A 19,549-nucleotide genomic window follows, 5' to 3' on the forward strand; every position below is an offset into this window, starting at 1 on the left:
AAAGAGATAGAGAAAAAGAAAAGCAACATTTCCTTTCTTGACGCGTCTTTATGTGAATGTGTGAGATTGATTCTTAATTCTCGCTTCCACCTTCCTTTCCATCCAGAATAATAATAATAGTATTAATAATTACTGTCTTCATAACATCATAGAGGATGCCAGTGCCTACCGCGCATGTCTTGCACTCCTCATCCGACCAAGAATTACATTCATTCATCCGCTCGGCAGCAGCACAAGCATTGCACACGCCACAACAACAACAGCAGTGTCTAGTGCTACCTGATTTAATCTCTTCGAATCCGCACAGCATCGCCACACCTCCTGCCATTCCAGTCAAAGGTGTGATCACAATTGCTAACAGCGCTCACAGCAACAACAGCTTTCAGCAAAATACTGCTGATACCACTTTTACTACTATCAGCAACACCAATAGCAATAACAATAACAGCAGCAGCGATAGCATAAACAAGACGATGAAGACTGATCGCAAAGCTGATCATCACACTAAATCCATCTCCGTTACACCTACATCAACATCACATTCTACTAGCACTCTTAACAATAACGATCAAAATAATTACGGCAAAAAACGGAAGGTTACTGCTAGTAGTGAACGACGCGTGCCCTCTTCCTCTACAACTATTGCACCCGATAACCTTAGCCATGTTTCCACAGCAAAGACCCCATCCTCCACATCATCAACATCGACTGAAAAGAATAAGAGAGCTTCGATTGATGAACATCGGACTGAGGAGGAGGAGGACGGCAATTACATAGTTGAAACATCCGGTAACATGAGGAAGAAGCGCGTCCTGGCTACCCCACGAAAAACAACCAGTTCCACGATGCGTCACTCTTCTTCCTCTGCCAAGCCCCATAAAGTTGATGTTACAGACAACAGCATGCATCTTATGGACGTGGATGAAGCCCAGCCTCAAAAAGACCACATGTCAGAAGAGACAACAGAATCTATTTCTCCTATCGTTACAAAACCATCTAGCGGCTCTCGCAAAAGAGGTAATGGAGCCATTACAACAAAGGCCACAGCTACTCAACCAAATAAGAGAAGCCAGAGCAAGACCTCTGCCAAAGATGGCTCTAGCGCCGAGCGAAGGATCAGTGCAACTACTTCGGTTGTAGAAGTGCCATTGTCATCTGGCCAAAGCGAATCTAAAGTAGCAATTAAAGCGAACAGATCCAAGGTTACTCCCCCAGTAGTAGATATAGTTGCCTCGCTTCCTTCATTAGCAAGCACCGAAGCCTCAGAGACACCAGGCCTGCAGAAGCGTGTACTTCCTACGCGTGGACGCGACAAGACTGCCGGGCTCTCAATTGAACCCTCTCTCCTAGGTAATTCTATGGGCTACGTACAATATTTATAAACGTACACGTAATCCAGTATAACTGCAGAATATTATCTCATACCCTCCGCCTTCCACATGCATGCTACAATAGAGCCACCCATTGCTCCTGCAGGAGAATATATTTTATACCTTGCAAACAAAGAGGTGCTGCAACGAACGGTCCTGGATCCCAAAAGAGTTCCTAAAGCAGCTTACAGCTCAGGCTTTGAGGAACTCAATAACAACAGCCACTTGAGCACATCCACATCACAGGTTTTATCATTATCATCATCCTCACTATTAACACCAGACACAACCCCCCTAGTGCCCACTCTCCCTCCTTCTCCTTCTACGCTCAGTCATATTGAAGTTCCTATCTTTCGACCATGCACTATCAATCAATTCCTTCAAGAGGAAAAGAAGCGAAAAATGCAGCTATTGACAAAAGCGCTGGCGAAGGCTGAGGCAGAGGCTGCAGCCGAAGCACTAACGAGTGCAAACGCTTCAGCCGCAACTGGCGTCATCGTCCCATCGTCGAGGCCAGTATCGACGCGCCAGAAGCATAAAGAGATTCTAAATAATCAGCAGATTAGCGTCCAGACCGCAGCTCCATCTTCTCCATCATCTTCCTCACACTCATCAGGACATGGCAAGAAAGCGACAACCGTTAATACGACGATCGGAAAGATCGAGGGGGTCTTCGGTTCGAACGCTTCACAGGAAGAGGTATTGACGGATGAGGTGTATGAAAAACGCCACAGGAAGCAAGAGATGGCAGAAAAGAAGCTCAAGAACAGAGAAAAGGAAAAGTTGCGTCACGCCATGTATCAGCAACAACTGGTGGTTGAAAAGTTGAGACATATTGATATCAACCGTCTGATGCCAATCAGCGCATTCCGCTCACTACAAAAGACAACAACTGAACAAGAATATCAGCATCCACATCACTACAAAGATTCTTCGAACCCAAATATGGATGAATCTTCAGCTTCACCTTCAATTTCAGCTTCATCTTCACAGCAGACTGTTGGAGCAACAGCAGCAGCAGCGGCAGCCCCAATATCATTAGCTACAGCGAAAATAATGCAGGATGCTTATCATCGACGATTGTTACGTGAAGCAGAGGAAAATTTGAGAAGATATGAGCAACTTGGATTAGGGGAGAATTCGAGCGCAACAATAGCACCAGGGTATTCGCCCTTTAGCCGTACCAAGAACCGCCTGTCGGCCATGATGGCAGGTACTATCTCGTTAGATGAAAAGACCTCCGCCAACAGTCTAGAATCAAGTTCGAGCCCAGGCCTAAAAGAGGTTGCTGGCGCTGCAAAGGTGGACACTAGAAAGAAAGCCAAGTCACATTTAGCACTATCTGCCGCTGGACCTGGACCTAGTGAAGGACACAGTCGTAAGAAGACCAAGGCGGAAGTTGATTCATCCTCTACAGTATCTGCGGAAGTTCACAAGGATACTACAACCTCATTTTCTCTTGCTAAAGACAAAGCTTCAGCCACAACCCCTAGTACAGTAGCAGCTCCACCAAAGACATCCCTTCCACAAAAGATAGCGGGCTCTAATATTGTCATGACGCAAGCGGAGGAGCCACCTAGACCACCTAAACCAATTACAACGTTCCTTAAACCTGGGGCTATTGTTGCTTCGGGTGGTCGAAAGAGTTCTCGAGTGGCATTGGCTTTTGGAGAAAAGGTGCCAATTTTGGAACGAATGGACTTTGATTTGCCGCTAGACATCTTTGGTGATCTAATCCGAGAGCGAGTGGGTGAGGATGCATTAAAGAAACCCGAAGTCAAGAAATTGAAGAGAGGCCAGAGAGCATGGCCACTGCCTGCTGGGCCTTCAGCAACAACAACAGCAGGCGTCAAGGTTGACAATAGTGAAGAGGGAATGACAAACTCCAGTGATTCAGCAGCAACAATGACAGCAATAGCAACATCTACATCATCATCATCGTCATCATCATCCTCAGGACAGGCTTTTGACTCAAAAGTTAGCACAGCACAAGGGCCGGCACCGGACGAATCCACTTCATCATCTGTGGTAGCCCCGTCTGCCTCCTTGTCTTCTAAAGCTGCATAGCTTATGTAATGTTACTAATAGTATTATAAAAAATAAAATAAAATAAACGATAAAAAATAAACAATAAAAAATAATAAATTAAAAAAGTAAACGAACCAAATATAGTTATTTTTAGTTACAATTAAAGGGAAACATTACTGATAAATACTAACACTATCAAAGTACATAACCAAGCACTGGATTACAGGAGACGCTTAATTCGGGTCGAAACTTCTTGATGACATCACGTAGTTGGCGCCCACGTTGAGATGGCGTGTTATTATCATCAACATTAGTATCATTGCCGCTCCGTCTTTGCTTATCCTTATTACGATGATGTGAAGGCGCCGTGAATCGTATAGAAAGCGTTTCCAAATAAGACCATAGACATTCATCTCTGTTGCAACGCCGATCATTGAAATAGTTGATTAGGTCTTGTACTTGGCCAAGATGGGTCATATCTACACCACCAATCATCTCGATCTCAGCCTCAGCACCCATCTTGGGCTCCTTATGGATCACATCATGATCCTGACTTGAATTAACCTGAGCGACACCAAGCGACAATGTTTTGATGAACATTTGTTCTGCAATACAAACCCCATTGGTACTACCACTTTTGTTGCTACTACTCTCACCACTACTGTTGGCGTTGTTTCCGCTATCGAGTGATACCTTACTAGTAGATATAGGCAAAGTTTTGCTCTCTTGTTGCTGCCGCTGGTGTTGCTCAAATTCCTGAAAATCCGGGTCAATAGACACGGCTCGGCCTTCCTCTGCTCCCTCCCCACTTGACTGAGTCTTATAATAATAATAATGCTTTATCCAATCGATGTCCTCTTCATCCAATTGATGAATACACATCAACTGCAATGTTCTCAAATACTGTAGCCGCGATAATAAACACAGACTGACAGGCGGTCGATAGATCATATTTTTCGAGTAAAACGATAGATCTTCAAGACGAGGACACACACGGCTGATATATCCAAAAACTACTCGCGCCTGTTCATCAAAATAATCCCTTATCCCAGCATCATATGATTCCTCGGTCCGGAAATGAAGAGTCCTGAGCTCTCGACAGGCCCAGATATTTTCATTATTATGATTTCCTCTATTGTTTTGATAGTTATACCTACGAGGGTGACCATGGTTTATCTTCATAGACAGAGCTTTAGTGACGAAGAGCAATTCCAAGGGAATCCAAACGTCTGAAGCCTTAAAATGTAGTAATTGTGGACTTTGGCATAAGAACTGGTGAACTAGAGCTCCAACGTTCCCCTCATTCACAGAATAACCATGACTGTAAGATAATGAAATTTCGACTGATGTCAATCGATTCTCAATCCTATGTCTAGCTAAAAGAACGTGAGCAGGAGCTTGACGTGCCCAAAGCATCCCCAGCGTTGAGATACCCCAATGCTCTACTTGAGGGAATAGTGAGATGGGCGCAACCTCTTCAGCATCATCACGCTCGTCATATCTTGAGTTGGGTGCTTCAAAGACATGAAGGCTCTTGAGGTTGGGACAGTAGGACGATGCGACGCGCCGAAAGAACGTTCTCGCAACACTTTGTTGAATAGGAAGTCTTTTATAGGATTTCGATCCAGCCAACAGGAGGAAGAGGGTCGAAAACGAATGAGTTTAAGTTCGATCAAGTCAGGGCAGGCTTGAAGGAGACATTCGAGTGCTGTCAGACTTAGAGAGAGGTTGTCAAATACAACAGATTGCAGATGCCAACGCTTAGCTGAAGGAGGGATGGTCTCAATACTTTCGGTCATGTCGGTGTTAGTATTGGTATTAATTGTAGCCGTTGTGGTTAAAGATGAGAAAATGTGTAATGGATTGAAAGATTTTAACGACGCAAAGGTATACGGGACTGTGTCGCTTTCATATGGCTCTTTCAACCGAGATACCAAATCCTTGGTTGGGGGTGCACTTGACGCGACACGTATATTCTGAAGGTAAGTGCAATACTCCATAATCCTTTCGACAGGGATGGTAGAGGCAAAGCAAATATTTTCTAACTGCAGGCTTACAAGTCCATTGGGGCCAAGCATTTCTAGGAGTGGCATCAGACGAGACCAGACAGCGGCATTATGTTCAACATTGAGGATGAGCTGTCGGATTCTAAAACCATTGAAGTTGCCGTCGAGACCATTGATGGGGTTGTTGCTACTGTACACAAGAGGTATTAAAGCATTAGAAAGGATGGACCATGCTTTTTTTTCGTATTCAGGAGGAAGTTCCTTTTCATCAGATCTGGGAAATAGCCCTGCTTCGTAGATGAGGGTATGGGGAATTAGCTGTAACCCTTGAGATAAAGATTGCTGTAGTTTTTGCTGTTGGTCATGATGATGGCTTTTCCAAAATGCATTTTGTTTCTGTTCCTTGGATAGTAATTTTTGATTGAGAAGTACAATTGAAATGCGAATAGTTCTTTTGATAAAGGGCTGGGCAACTCGATGCCATTGACGACACACTAATGAAGCAGAGTATTGAATGGTGCCTTGTCCTAGATATGATAGAATGAGCTCTACTGTCTCGGGAGGTAGCTTTTGCGACGGAGGAAGTGAAGGAAAGGAGGAAGAATAACACTGTTTGTTTGTTCCCCAGCCTTTTCACTTCGTCGTGGGAACATGTGGTCAAGCAATGATGGCATTGAGAAGGAGAGTGAAATGTCAAATGAATAAAGAGTAGAATGGGAATTGCATTCATTCAGAATGTGTTATCCTCGTTCTTTCAGAGCTACAAACAAAAAAGCTCTCAATTGAATGGCGATGCACTGGTCTTGTGCGACCTTGCATTTATTGTTACAGGAGTGACTCGGATCCCGAGCCAAAACTTATGAAGGAAGCCAACATATCGCATCTCCATTGCTAATTTCTTGAAAAGTCGTTGAGGGATACTATACTATTGGCGGGACGGCAAATCAGACCACAACTGACTCTTTGAATGCTAGAGTACGCTCAGAGGCCTCTGGAGGAGCCTCGGCTATTGTAGGGTGGTGGTTTGAGCGATAGGGACAGGTTGAAAGGGACTGTTTGAGATTAGTGAATGACTAGGACAAACATTGAGGCAGGTACAACGAATTCTTCAAAGAAGAATCATGTGCCAAAGATGGGGATGTCCAGAATGTCCAAGTATGGGTGTAATTTTCGCTCACTGTGCCAATAAGCTCCTCTCAGTGGGGCTGTCTCTCATTAACATACCATCCACAAGGGGCCGCATTCAGAGTAACTTGAGGGTCCTTATATCCCATATCATTCTATCATTCGTATCCATCGTCATTATTTTCATATGTATCTTTTATCGAGTTTATAGAATAGCGTCTCCCTTTTTCTTTGTAATGATGACAATGTCGATCTCTGGCCGAAGCTTCTTCATGATGTGCTTGAATTGTTTGATGGAACTATCAAAATCGCTCCTCTGTTCACGATAATCGATATCGAGTCGAACACATAGGATCTCCAGTTCTGGCCACAGGCTTATGTCTCGAGCTCGGCGTCGATCTCTGAAGTAATTAATGACATCTTGCAGCCGGCCAAGGTGAGTCATATCTACACCATCAATCATCTCTCTATGCTCCTCTCGTTCATGCTTATTATCTGCAACGCTAGTGTCGTCATTATTGTCAATTGGGACCCCCAAGCTCTGTTCCGCCAAGCTAGCACTCTCAGCAACATTGAATGAGGTGTTGAGTATAGACAGTGTTCCCCATTGCTTAAGCAGAGACTGCACAAGGAGAGGCATTTTGGTTTCTTGCAATCCTTGCTCCAGCTTCAACTTCGTCTGTTCCCTCGTATCATAATAGTAGTGCTGCTTGATCCAGTCAAAGTCTTGCTCGCGCACATAATCAAAGTCCATGACTTGTAAAATCCGTAGATGCTTAAGACGTGACAACAAACACATGTTGACATGATAGCGATATTGAGACAGCATGTGGCTCCTCCTGATGGATAAATCTTCCAGGTCTGGGCAAACGCGGCTAATATATCCATAGAGTACACGAACCTGCTCTTCTAGGTCCTTAGTACCATAGTTAAATGACTCTTTGACTTTAATATGCAATGTCTTAAGTCTTCGGCAGGCCCATATTTGTCGAGGGACCGGGGGTATAAAGGTGCCATCACCATAGTCTGAACTGCGACATGGTTTCACACATAAAGCCTTGGTTACATAGAGCAGGTGTAAAGGGATATTAACGTCCGGTGCCCTTAAGTGTTCCAGCAATGGACTCTCACATAGTAGCTGATGTATCCATTCGCCAGTATTTAAACCAGTGATAAGCAAGCCGTTGGACATTGATAGTACGATTTCGAGGCTTGTCAGTCGATTCTCTACTCTGTGTCTGTCTAAAAGCGTACTAGCAGATAACGATGGTGTCCTGAACATACTCAATGTGACTACTCCCCAATGCTCAATCGAAGGGAACTGAGATATTGGTACTACCTCCTCGAACCTGTCATATATTTCTTCTGCAGCCACTGAGACATGAAGGCTTGTGAGCTTTGGACAATATAATGCCAAACTGGTGAAGAATTGTTCTCTTCTTTCCCTGATGAATAGAAAATTCCCTGGACAATCATAGTGTATCCTTTTGGGGAACAAAGGTTGGCAGCGGATGATCCGAAGCTCTGTCAGATTATGACACTTTTGTACTAGCGCTTCAAGCGCAGTCTGTGGCAAAGCTAGGTGGTCGAAGCTGATAGACCGTAACTCCCATTGTTTATTACAGTTAGTGCTGGTTTCCCCTAGCCTGGATATCTTGTTACTGGTCGAAAGCGCACGAGACGCAACATGAAGGTTCCTGAGATGAGGACAAAGTTCTATAATTGTATCGATGGGTAAGATGGTGCCGTCCGGGATTTGATCCAGGCGTATACTGGTGAGCCCATGGCCAACGAACGTCAACAATGGTTGGAATCGACTCCAGATACTGGAATCAAACTCAACACTAAGGACCAATTGTCGAATCCGGATGTTTTCAGGAGTGGTGTTTGATAGGGATGACAAAGCACTTTCGAGAACCGACCAAACTATCTTCTCCTTTTCATCCGATAGTTGCCTTACGTCTGAATTGGGATATAGCCCTGCTTCATATATGAGTGAATGAGTCGATTCTAGAAAATGTATCAACCTTGATTTTAATGCTAATGAACACTTGGTTAGGTCAGTCGTATGTTTTGATTTTTTGCTTTTGTCCTGCCTCGTCAGATCATGATCAAGTTGGATGACCGTAATCCTGACGGATCTCCTGAGGAGCGGTATAGCAATAGCATGCCATTGGCGGCACACCAAAGGGACGGTTAGACTAAGAGTAGCTTTTCCAACATGGAGCAGGATATATTCAATAATTTCTGGAGGAAGCGCAGCAATCGTGTACTTGTTTGTTATGGGCTCCTTGGGCTTAGCAGCGCGTCGCGTGAACATCGTAATGCAAATGTTATTGGCTAGGTGCAAAAAGAAAAGGTTATGTCGATGAGAAGGAGTTGTTGATGAAGAAACAAATTTGATGAGGAAATGTCAAAGTGAGAAAACAATTGCTCTTCAAGGCGTCTGTGCCCAGTGGCGATGCACTGAGAGGCCCGTGTGATCTGATAATACATCCTTACATCCCAACTCATCATCACTCCATGACAGGAAAAAAAAAAAAAAAAAAAAAAAAAAACTCCATACTCATTCCTGGCGAAGGAAAAAGCCAACATGTAGTGACTTGTGAATCCCTTTTATTCTCAGTTTTCGGATGATCTTTGGAACGGTGATGGCTTCTCTAGCGGTGCTGTGCGGCGGGTTTTGACGTCCTGTGAGTTGAAGGAGTCTATGCTCTGACCAAACCTAAGGAAGTCAGCCTGCAGTGGGTTCAAGGGCATGCTCCATGGAAAGAACTGGTGATGCACAGAACTCAAGACTTTACATTGATGTCGTAGCTAGTAAGATGAAAGCAATTGAAGGTTTCTCGTGCCACATTGTGTAGCACAAAGTACGCCCAAACGTGGTTTAAAAAACTAGCGTAATATTGAAGAAAGGATCTGTATCTACAATGCGCGTTCCTTAAGCGCGAAACCCCGAATGAAAGATATTGGATATTAGATATTGGATATCGAGGTTCTCTCTATCATTATAAAAAGTAGCGTGACATGTTTAGGAAAGCTTCAGATTAAATACATTTTAAAGCTATAAGCACCTGTAGCCGGTCCACTACTTTCTGTGCATTAATATCACCTTCATGGTTATCAGTTCAGGATCGATTCCTTTCTCTTCCCTCCCATTTATAGACAACATTTATGTTGATTATATTCAAGTCATAGAAATCAAGTTTTGCGAGAAAGCACCATTCACCAATCCTCAGCTTTTGCCTTCCCCTTGGCCCAGGTTCTAAGTTTTGTATACTCACTAAAAGAATATTATTGATCTTTTCCTACTCTTGAAGGTCTTGTCTAGGCCATCAATCCATCTATATACACCTATATATGTTCATTCAAGAGTACTAGCCTTGTATTCTACCATATGATCCTCTCTTTTCAAAATCTACTCCTCTTATTAAAAGGAGCAGATGTAAATACACCAACAGATTCTATGCCATCTGCTCTGGGATGCTTTCCATTCTGTACCCCTCACGAAGAGCTTGCTTCACTAGTCTGGCAGGTCTCTTTCAGTAGGTCCTCGCCTCACTAGATCTCCATATGAAGTACTAAAGGCACGCATATGTGGCTCCGACTCTGAAGATAAAGAATCGGGCACTCTTATTCTGGATGGATTCTTCTGGTATATGGGTCCAGTGGGTCAAGTCCTGACATTAACAGCCAATGGTGCTAAAGGAAGGCGAATACATCTTCGAGTTGGCCTTGCTTTTGGAGCCACTGGCTCAGTCTGTTGACGTATCACTGGCCTGATGGCGTGTGAACGCCCAGATGTTTTGCTGCAGGTGTTTGAGAAAAAAAAAAAAAAAAAAAAAAAAGCTCAGCAGTGTGCAGTTTGAGTGTATGGGTAAAATTTGCCAATGGTGGTTTAGGATTGAGGAATAAAGCAGCAAGGATCACCTCAAAATGATTCTTCAAGAATGACACTCCTCATTGACATCCTTACGCGATCTGCTTTCATCATGTATGATATGACTATCAGCCATTCATTGATCTAGATTTTATCAAGTCATTAAGCTGTGTACAAACTTTGTACCCTGTTTATAGTGTAGTGTGAGAGACATCTCCATCTCCATCTCCATCCCTATATCAATATCTTGGTCAATCAATTGGCACTTACCGTTTGAGCGGATCGAGACCACATTTTACTTTTTAATTGCGCTATGCTTTGGAGATAATCTTTCACTGGCCTGGTTGGAAGGATATGAAAGCCACCCTGGTATTTCAGTATCCCAAAATGATGGCTATGGAAAAAAAAAAAAAAAATCTGAAGGGTGAACAAGGAGGTGGCAGTGGAAGTTGGTATGTTTGCGCATAAGTCTATTGGAATGGATCTTCGAGGCGATCCAAACAAGGCTCGTCAGCCTATTTGAACCAGCCTAAAGCTCAACTCTGCTCATTCAAAACAAAAGAGAAGAGTATGCCTAGTAAAATCAGGTGCTTTAGACCGACTTGATACTGGGCATTCGCTAAATTGTTCATATTGACCATTGATATGGCAAAACAGATCGATGTCTCTTCTGTAAGGATGAATACGTGATTAACTCTTTATTGCACTCATCTGTGCTGCTCTGCCACTACAAAGTCCTACTACTTGTTATTCTGCTATCTCACTGTAACTTCGCTGATTTATTCAGCTTCAAGCTTGGGGAACGCAATGTGGGACACAAATGAACACAGTGCTTTGGCTAGGATAGGATTCTTCACGGAGCCATCAAAACCTGCAAGTGTAAAAGTATTGCTCTTGGTCGTTAGGGTATTGTAGGTATCGGGATCAGTGAACGTTGCGGTAGCTGTCACAGCGTTGTCACCAATGGCCAAGTATAGGCTCGGTATATTAATAACTCCCATCAAGTCTCCATTAGCGTTGAGTATGTTGAGCGCAATGTCTCCAATATTCATGCTAAGCTCCGAAGGGTTATGAATATTCAACTTTTGTGCCACTGTGGTAACACCCGAATCGGCATCCTTGGTAAGACTCACTAGCTCCACATACTCAATCTTTTGGAGGTTATCCAAACCTCGTACAGTGACGGGGGCCGAGATACCAATGTTGGTGGCAGTTAGTGTCTTCGAGGAATCCGCATCACTGGACTTACTGTTGCCTGAAAGGGATGGAACCTTGAGCGAAGCATCAACATTCCCTCCGATGGAGAATGTATATGAGGGCTTGGTAATGATATTCGCGAGGTAGTTGGAGAATGCATCTTCAAGTCCTGGTAAAATATTTACTACATTTCTCTCGATCGGATTTTTGACAATGCTGTCTTTAACCTCGGCAGGGGCCATTGGAAAATCAAACTCTGCGATTGCAACACCATTGTCCTTTTGTTGGAAGAGGGGAAGAAGGAGGAAAATTATCAAAACCTTGTCTCGTTATTCAATCGCAGATGGTGCTGATATATACGAGATATACTTACAATAATATTATGCTAAGGAGCAAAGGAGGGGAAATAGTATTAATGGCTGTTTACTTTTCTTCTATTGGCCATTGCAGAGATTTCGTAATGAAAACAGGCCTTTAACTTACATGATTAGCAAGGCTGACAATTGGCCAACTGGTTCCAGGGAGCGAGGCCAATCTCACCTGCAAATTTGGTAGGGAAATTGGCATACTCATTGGGTCAGAGCTTGCAAAATCAATATCGAATTCGCCAAGGCTAACCTCTTGGGCAAGGCCGATATCAGTCTACAAGATGTTTAAAGAAAATAGCATTAAATAAAAGACTCTCTGCCTTAAAAAGAAGTACAAATAAGAGAGGAGCGAAAGAGAAAGCAGCTTACCGCTGCAGCTGCAGCACATTCTGGGCTCCAAGCCTCGTCACCCTTCATAAAGGTACTATAGACAGTACAAAAGTACAAACATATAATCATGTTAAATTTGGCTTCAAGACAATAATATTAACTACAAGCCAAACTATAAAATGGAAGATATTTACCTCGCTAAACAACCGAGAACTTTGGTTCCATCAATAACCCTCTTGGACATCGACGGCATTGCCAGTGCGGTGGCAGTAAAGGCAATAGCACTTGTAGCTAGGATTTGAGTAGAGACCTTCATTGTTGAAGAATTGTATTTTGTGTTGTATTTTTTGTTGTATTTGTTGTCTGGATCGTAGACTGAAAGGTGTAGGTGCTTTTATATCAAAATCACAAAGCTAAGAGTAACCAGATTCTAGTTTTCAAAGAATATGGAGTTTTTCTCCTCAGGACATTCTCAGATAATAACCGTGTGGCAATGCTACTTCAGTCGCTTCATGTACAGTACATTCCAACTTTACTTACTGTTCCAAATACTGATTGATAATCTAAACTAGCGTATGGTAGCGATTTGTATAAAATCCATAATTCCAGCCAAATCCAACGATATCTTACAATTGACCAATCATATCCATTGGATATTCCCATACCCCATTACGCGACAACAAACGCGACGTGCAAACTTTTTTTATTTTATTCCCTCAATGGCACACATGATCCCAGACTTAACCCATTATGCTCAAGGTCTTGATGCAGCTACATTTCCTCTTAGGATCAAGGACACTCTTGATGATGACTCCAATACACTCTCAGTTGAATTCACCATCATGACTCTAGAGCAATGGACCGCTCAAGTGCTCATGGACAGTCAAGGCTTTCAACTTTTATCTCTCTCCACTGATACCACGGATAGTGCTATTCATTCTGCTCTAACCTCCACCCCAACTTCAACTTCAACCTCAGCCTCAGCCTCATCTTCAATAACATCCTTCTCTGAACGACAACAAGAAGCATTATCTGGGAAAATATATGAAACTATTGAGGCCTTACTCATGGCTCTCAGTCCTGGATTCGAACAATTTTTTGGTCAAGAACTCATCCGCAGGTTGGAAACTGTATCCTGGGATCGGTTTCAACAACAGCATGACCATTCTGAATCTGAGAATGATTCATGATAGTGAATCCCTAAAACCCTTGAAAGCCTCTTAATAACATAAACTACTTTTTTTTTTTTTTTTTTTTTTTTTTTTTTTCCTTGCTATTATAAATGATTTTTTTATTATTATTATTCACAAACAAAAATAAAAATAATAAAAAATAAATAAAAAAAAAGATACATTAAAATTATGATAAATAGAATTGTTACATGGGAGATGCTGATGCATTAAAAAAAAAAAAAAAAAAAAAAAAAAAGTGCTTTAGAATGCCCTTGTGATAATGATAAAAATAAAAAAAAAAATAAAAAAAATAAAATAAAAAAAAAAACATCGCGTATTTTTTTTAGATACCAGTCGTTGATGAAGTACTGTTCTGTCGGCTGCATCGAAGTCGCTTCAAATCCTCATTCGTCGTGCTAGTACTGGTGCTTGTACGGCGCGCACCTGGGAAGATAGCAGATGATGAAGACAAAGATGAATCATTCGAAGATGAATGTCCTGTTGCTGAAGCTGAAGAGGTTGATGAGAATGAAGAACAGTGTGAAGGTGGTACCAGACCGACTCCAAGAGAATTCTTACGTTTAGCAGATGTTGAATCATGAGTAAGACGCGAGCTAGTCGTTACATTTGTATTCGTGTTCGCGTTTGTATGGATACTCATAACACTGGTTGATGATGATGCCGCTACTGGAGTCGAGGACGAAGACGATACAGGTCCTCCAGCGATCGTCGTTGCATGACGATAGAGCCCTGCTGTCGGATAATTTGACGAAAATGACGATTGGTGATGATGCTGATGTTGATGTGATCGTGGCTGCGACATAGGTCTAATGGCATTCGTTTGTTCCATCCCGGACTCTGTTAGAGTCAATGTCGAGAGTGAAGCAGATGCTGCGGACGTAGAGGTGTGGGACGAAGCAGAAGACGAGGAGGAGCATGATGAGGATGATGCTGACATGAGCGACCCTGTCATCACTCGACTGCCAGACATGATAGCCTCAACTGTCTGGGCGCGACAGTGTTGATGACCCCCATCCGTATTCTTGCATCCACGATTCAATCCAGAATTCATGTCATCATTGTAGTCCCCATGAGAGAAAGTGGTCTGAAGAGAATGAAACTGAGGCTGTTCATTTTGCAATGGGGTTACGTTGATAGGAACCGGCACACATACATTCTTGCAAACATTAGATGATGAAGTTGCGGTTGTAGAGTCTACACCGCTATCAAAAGGATGTAGAGATGTCTGCTCACAACTATTCCGTTCGCTTTGCAGCAAGTGTGGCGACTGGAAAGCACCCCATGTCGAAGCTGGAGTTGATTGTGTTGATGATGGTGATGTTAAGGATGTGGAAGGAGAAGGGGAAGAGGATGATGAAGTGGTTGATGAAGTATCATAACCGTGCTCATCACTTTCAGCCATAATCACATCACTTGAGCCATCTGTTGTTGATGGTGTTTGAGCCATGGGCGACATCGATGCATCCTCAATTGTTTGAGCAGTATTAGCCCAGTTACTATCTCTATGTCCCGTCAACTGATGACATTCCTGTTGCTGCTGCTTTTCCTGTTGTTGTTGCTGTTGTTGCTGTTGTTGTCGCTGTTGTCGCTGTTGTTGTCGCTGTTGTCGCTGTTGTTGTTGTTGTTGTTGTTGTTGCTGTTGTTGATAATGATGATGTTGAGCCGGTGTTGTAGTGGTAGCTGTAATAACAACCTTAGTAGATGATCCTGACGATTGCGTCTGATTAGATTCTTCCTTGAGGGCACTCTCCTTTAGGAGTTTGCATTTGAACCGATGACTGATACCCGATGCTGGATCCATGCATTGGAAAAATTCTGAAAGACGACAGAAGCTCCATTTTCTAGACAGCTCTTCCATGAAAAGAGACTTATTCATGTAAAAGACGGGGTTGCTCGAGTAGGGAGACTGTTGTTGTAGCCAGTGCTGTTTTGAGGCAGAAATAGTTCCTGGTTGTGATTGCTGTCGAATGTGTGAGTGTGAGCTATGGTTCCTTGAAGCCTGATGAATGCCTCGGGAGAGGGGATAGTGCAATGGCTGTTGTTGATGTGCTGGGTGTTGATGGTGTGACAAAGTGCAATGGTGAGAGTGATAGCTCGTCTGTTGATGAGAAGGGTATATTGGCATCGCAGGCATCATTGAAGTGGATGATGAGGACGTTTGCATAGGAGACATAGAAATCCCTTGTTGGGTATGATCCTGCTGTTGTTGTCGTTGCTGCACGGGAAGAGTGGATGATGTTTGACGAAAGTGTCCACTGCGACGAGATCCAAGGATTAAAGCTGGTGATACTGGACCTACTGCCAACGTTGGCCGCCCTAGCTGATGTGCCGCATCGTCAGCTGTGGATGCGGGTGCGTATATAGGAGAGCCCAATCTTCGGGATACAGCCATGCGTCGGCCATGAGTTGGCTGAGGAGTGAAGGTGGAGAAGACAGGTGAAGTTACCACGGACGATGAAGGAGAGGAAGGTGATGAAGATGCAGCAGCCCGTAGAGAGAGTGGAGGAGTGGATGGCCGGGATGTGCTCGTCAGTGAGTGTCCATCTGCGCCTAGCACGGTTGTTGTCATGCCCAGAGTGGACGGTCCCATAGATGCACCAGGCATGGAGGACATGCGTGAATGTGTGGATGAGGATTTGAGCACGGGAGGTGGAGGTGACGAGGCTGTTGCGCTAGTCAGAAGTGTGCAAGCTAGGCGAGCAATGTACTGGATAGCCCAGTTGTCTGTCAACGCCAATACGAGCTTTGCTCTGTTGATCTCACCTATAGAGGGAAAGAGAAGGGTAGAAAAGCTGTTAGAAAGAAATGACAAGGACAAGGAATAAGGACAAGAACAAAATATGTGACTATTTACCTTGGTCGCCCTTAGTGATTGCCCAGTCAAATGTGACCTGTTTGACCAGGATGGCGATGGATTCTAGGCGCCAGCCATTGACGAGCCAGCACAACGCATGTTCAATCCTCTCCAAACTATACTCGCCTGCGAGGCGCTGCAGGTATGAGGCCGTAACAAGGACATTGTCCTCGGATCTGAGCCAGGTGTAGAACGTAGCATCATAGAGGTCGTCCATTTTACGCACATTGGCCTGAATGTCTCTCCATAATTCAGGATCTGTCATTACAACATTGGAAAGAACGATCGAGAAACAGTAGAAAGGTTAGAGGCAACATTCAGAATGGATAATAACAACAATAATAATTAAAATATATATCTATAGCGGTCCTTTCTCCACACAATGTGGCCCATGTTAATTGCCAATATTTGATATCACGACTGTGAAAATGACCTGCCAGGTCATGTCAATAGCTCGTTGTGGTCATTATCATCGACATCATTATTCTTTGTTGTTTGTCTGTCTGCCCCCTTTTTCCCACTCGATTATGTCGTTTTTTTTTTATTACCTCCCTTTCCTCCCCCAACCCACCCCTTTTTTTTTTTTTTTTTTTTTTTTGAGTGCATATCTGGAAACTTAATGACTATCTTTTTTGACTAGTTTTCTGAGTGAAATATATCTTGTTCACTAAAAGTCTAAAGAAAAAAAAAAAATAGTAATCGCCCCTTTGCCGTGCTCTAGTCACATTGGCGTTGATGATACTTCCATGCAAGAAAGAGAGAGCGCACGAAGAAAAACAGAGGTAGGACAGTGTTTAACGCGCACATGTCCATGCCAGGAAAGGGACAAAAAAGAACCACATTGTAATACATGGTCTCCACTTGTCTGAAAATCCAAATGGAAACATTCGCATGGTAAATGAACTGTACTTAATACATAGAATGGGTCATATAAAAGGAAAGGACTGGAACAGAGGGAAAAGGCCGAGTTGATAAGCAGGGGTGGTCTTGAGAGAGGACCACTGTGCACACAGTAAGGAGATGGATAACCCGAGGTCACATCTACTCTTCTTTTTTTTCTTTTTCCTTTTTCTTTTCCTCCTTCTGGGATACACATCGCCTTCAGAAAAATTAAGGATGAATAGGATACAGTAAAAGCACGCGAGAAAAGAGGTATGGGACAGGGACGTCGCGGGAAGCGAAATGTCGAGCATTTATGTGTATGTGTGTACGTGTGTATATATGTATGTGTATGTGTATAAAAAAAGAATAGTGGACAAGTGAAAGAGTGAGAGCGATCCATCCTGTCCCGAGGTCCATTTCTGTCTTCTTTCTGTACTACTGAGCTGCAGAATAAGAATTCAGCGAGAAAAGGCAGAGGCAGAGGCAGAGAGCAAGGGCAAGGGAGGAGGAGGTTCGAGGAAGAAAAACATTCAGTGCACCCCCTTTTTACAGAAAACCTTCTTTGTCGATGATGTGTGTGTGGATGTTGTTATTGTTGCTATTGTTATTGCTATTGTTATTGTTGTTGCTTTTTGCGTCTTTGGTAGGGGAGAAGGGGGTATAAAAGGATGATAGGATGATAGGATGATAGGATAACAGGACAATAGGATGATTAGGATGTCAGCAAGTGGATCACAGTGACATGAAATCAAAGAAAATGTTCTTTGCCAACATGTACAAAAATGTGTATCTGTTATTCATTTACACAAACAATGTGGAGAGTAAACGAAGAGGCATTGGAGATAATTAAAAACAAAGGACAAAGACTAGGAAGAAAAAGGTAGAAAGAGACAATTTGCTCATCAAGTATTCTTTTGACAAAAGGTACAAATACAGATAGACAGCCTCCATTCCAACCCAAAATAAAAATAATAATAATAATAAAAAGGTCTAAGAAAGAGATGTGGTGTGTCAACCACCATTACAATCGACATTCGATTACTCCTTCTGGCTGCATGTGTTGACAATTGATCATCAGGACCATGAGGTGTGAGAAAAAAAAAAAAAGTGTATCAAAACGTGTATGAAGAAGAAAAAAAAAAAAAAAAAAAAGAGCAATTGAGATTTTTTATTATTATTATTATTATTTGGATGCCGACAAGCAAGTGACAATACCTTCTTTGATCTCTGTCGTTGCTTTAACATTCTTTGGATGATGAACCCTCATGCCGACAGTGCTGTTGTTGGGAGGAGGACTCGCCATGGTTGGAATGAGATGGTTTTAGCTGAGAAACTGTTACTGATGCTTTGGTGATATGAAAAGGTCGGGTGTGTATGAGAGAGTATATAAAGGTATAAGTGAGTGTGAATGTGAGTGTGAGAGAAAATGTAAGAGAGAGAGAGAAAGAGAGTGAGTGTGAATATGTTTACGATAGAGAGTGAATAATGATGAGAAACAACAACAAATGAAAAGAATAATAAAAAGAAAAAGAAAAAGAAAAAGAAGAGAGAGGTGATTAAGTAAGGCTCATTTGAAGAGGAGGCGAGGTGAGGTTCAAAAACAATTAATGATAAAACAACAAAAAGAGGGGGAAGAGAAGAAGAAAGAGAGAGGAACAACCACTCTTGTGTGTATGTGCGTATGAAAAAGAAAAAAGAAGAAAAAGAAAAGGTTTGTGCAAAGAATGAATGAAAGAGATTGAATGTGAAAAGGAGTTAATCGAGGGAATGAGGAAATAAGAGACGAATGAACAATTAAAAAGAGGAGAGAGAGAAAAAGAGAGGAAAGGGGAAATAGCTAGTTATTTTGTAACTGTCATTACGGAAAGAAAGTGTAAGAGACAGAGAGTGCGTGTATGCATGTCTGTTGTGCATGTTTGTGTTGTGGCATGATGCAACAAACAAACAAAACAACCCCCAATCCCTCAACCTCTGGATGTCTATACCATGATCTCTCTCATATTGAATATTCCTTTGCATGCATATTACTTGTGAATACATGTCAATTGTACATGGGCTGGATGGAATGGCCTGCAGTAACATCTCCAGACTAAACGCTGCATACTGGCACAATGAACATTTGCAGGCTGTTCTTTCCTTCCATGATACATGTAAGTCTCCCGAAGATGTTGTATGTTTGGAAGTTGTGTGTTTTGTATTGTACTACCTTCCGTCGTCTCATCTTCTGACATGGTCTTTTCGAATATCGTCTTTGTCTCTTTCCCCAACGATGTTTGTAGTCCTATCTGCGAAAAGAGGGAGGAAAGGGATGTGAGG

General features: G+C 42.8%; 6 protein-coding genes across 6 annotated transcripts; 2 read left to right on the plus strand and 4 right to left on the minus strand.

Moving 5' to 3' along the window:
* The first annotated feature begins 41 nt into the window (after positions 1–41).
* BCR41DRAFT_419947 (hypothetical protein) lies at positions 42–3,485 on the plus strand. Its single transcript, XM_022029832.1, has 2 exons — positions 42–1,350; positions 1,456–3,485. The coding sequence occupies exons 1-2, from the start codon at positions 156–158 to the stop codon at positions 3,435–3,437; spliced, it is 3,177 nt and encodes a 1,058-aa protein (XP_021884195.1). The 5' UTR covers positions 42–155; the 3' UTR covers positions 3,438–3,485.
* A 108-nt stretch (positions 3,486–3,593) lies between these two features.
* Positions 3,594–6,078, minus strand: BCR41DRAFT_419948 (hypothetical protein; the record flags this gene model as incomplete). Its single annotated transcript, XM_022029833.1, has 3 exons — positions 3,594–4,931; positions 5,138–5,931; positions 6,042–6,078. The coding sequence occupies 3 exons, from the start codon at positions 6,076–6,078 to the stop codon at positions 3,594–3,596; spliced, it is 2,169 nt and encodes a 722-aa protein (XP_021884196.1).
* Positions 6,079–6,734: 656 nt separating this feature from the next.
* Positions 6,735–9,254, minus strand: BCR41DRAFT_419950 (hypothetical protein; the record flags this gene model as incomplete). Its single annotated transcript, XM_022029834.1, has 2 exons — positions 9,096–9,254; positions 6,735–8,869 (listed from the first exon to the last, which is right to left on the minus strand). The coding sequence occupies exons 1-2, from the start codon at positions 9,097–9,099 to the stop codon at positions 6,735–6,737; spliced, it is 2,139 nt and encodes a 712-aa protein (XP_021884197.1). The 5' UTR covers positions 9,100–9,254.
* Positions 9,255–11,188: 1,934 nt separating this feature from the next.
* Positions 11,189–12,620, minus strand: BCR41DRAFT_393622 (hypothetical protein; the record flags this gene model as incomplete). Its single annotated transcript, XM_022028576.1, has 5 exons — positions 11,189–11,884; positions 11,980–11,991; positions 12,090–12,248; positions 12,344–12,398; positions 12,499–12,620. The coding sequence occupies 5 exons, from the start codon at positions 12,618–12,620 to the stop codon at positions 11,189–11,191; spliced, it is 1,044 nt and encodes a 347-aa protein (XP_021884198.1).
* Positions 12,621–13,021: 401 nt separating this feature from the next.
* On the plus strand, positions 13,022–13,538 carry BCR41DRAFT_348313 (hypothetical protein; the record flags this gene model as incomplete). Its single annotated transcript, XM_022023261.1, has 1 exon — positions 13,022–13,538. A coding segment is annotated over one exon (473 nt), but the record flags the coding sequence as incomplete, so codon positions are not given.
* Positions 13,539–13,805: 267 nt separating this feature from the next.
* Positions 13,806–18,925, minus strand: BCR41DRAFT_348314 (hypothetical protein). Its single transcript, XM_022023262.1, has 3 exons — positions 18,449–18,925; positions 16,352–16,609; positions 13,806–16,260 (listed from the first exon to the last, which is right to left on the minus strand). The coding sequence occupies exons 1-3, from the start codon at positions 18,534–18,536 to the stop codon at positions 13,820–13,822; spliced, it is 2,787 nt and encodes a 928-aa protein (XP_021884200.1). The 5' UTR covers positions 18,537–18,925; the 3' UTR covers positions 13,806–13,819.
* Positions 18,926–19,549: the final 624 nt, after the last annotated feature.

Source organism: Lobosporangium transversale (assembly GCF_002105155.1).
Source record: "Lobosporangium transversale strain NRRL 3116 chromosome Unknown BCR41scaffold_7, whole genome shotgun sequence".
In the NCBI taxonomy this organism is placed as follows: domain Eukaryota; kingdom Fungi; phylum Mortierellomycota; class Mortierellomycetes; order Mortierellales; family Mortierellaceae; genus Lobosporangium; species Lobosporangium transversale.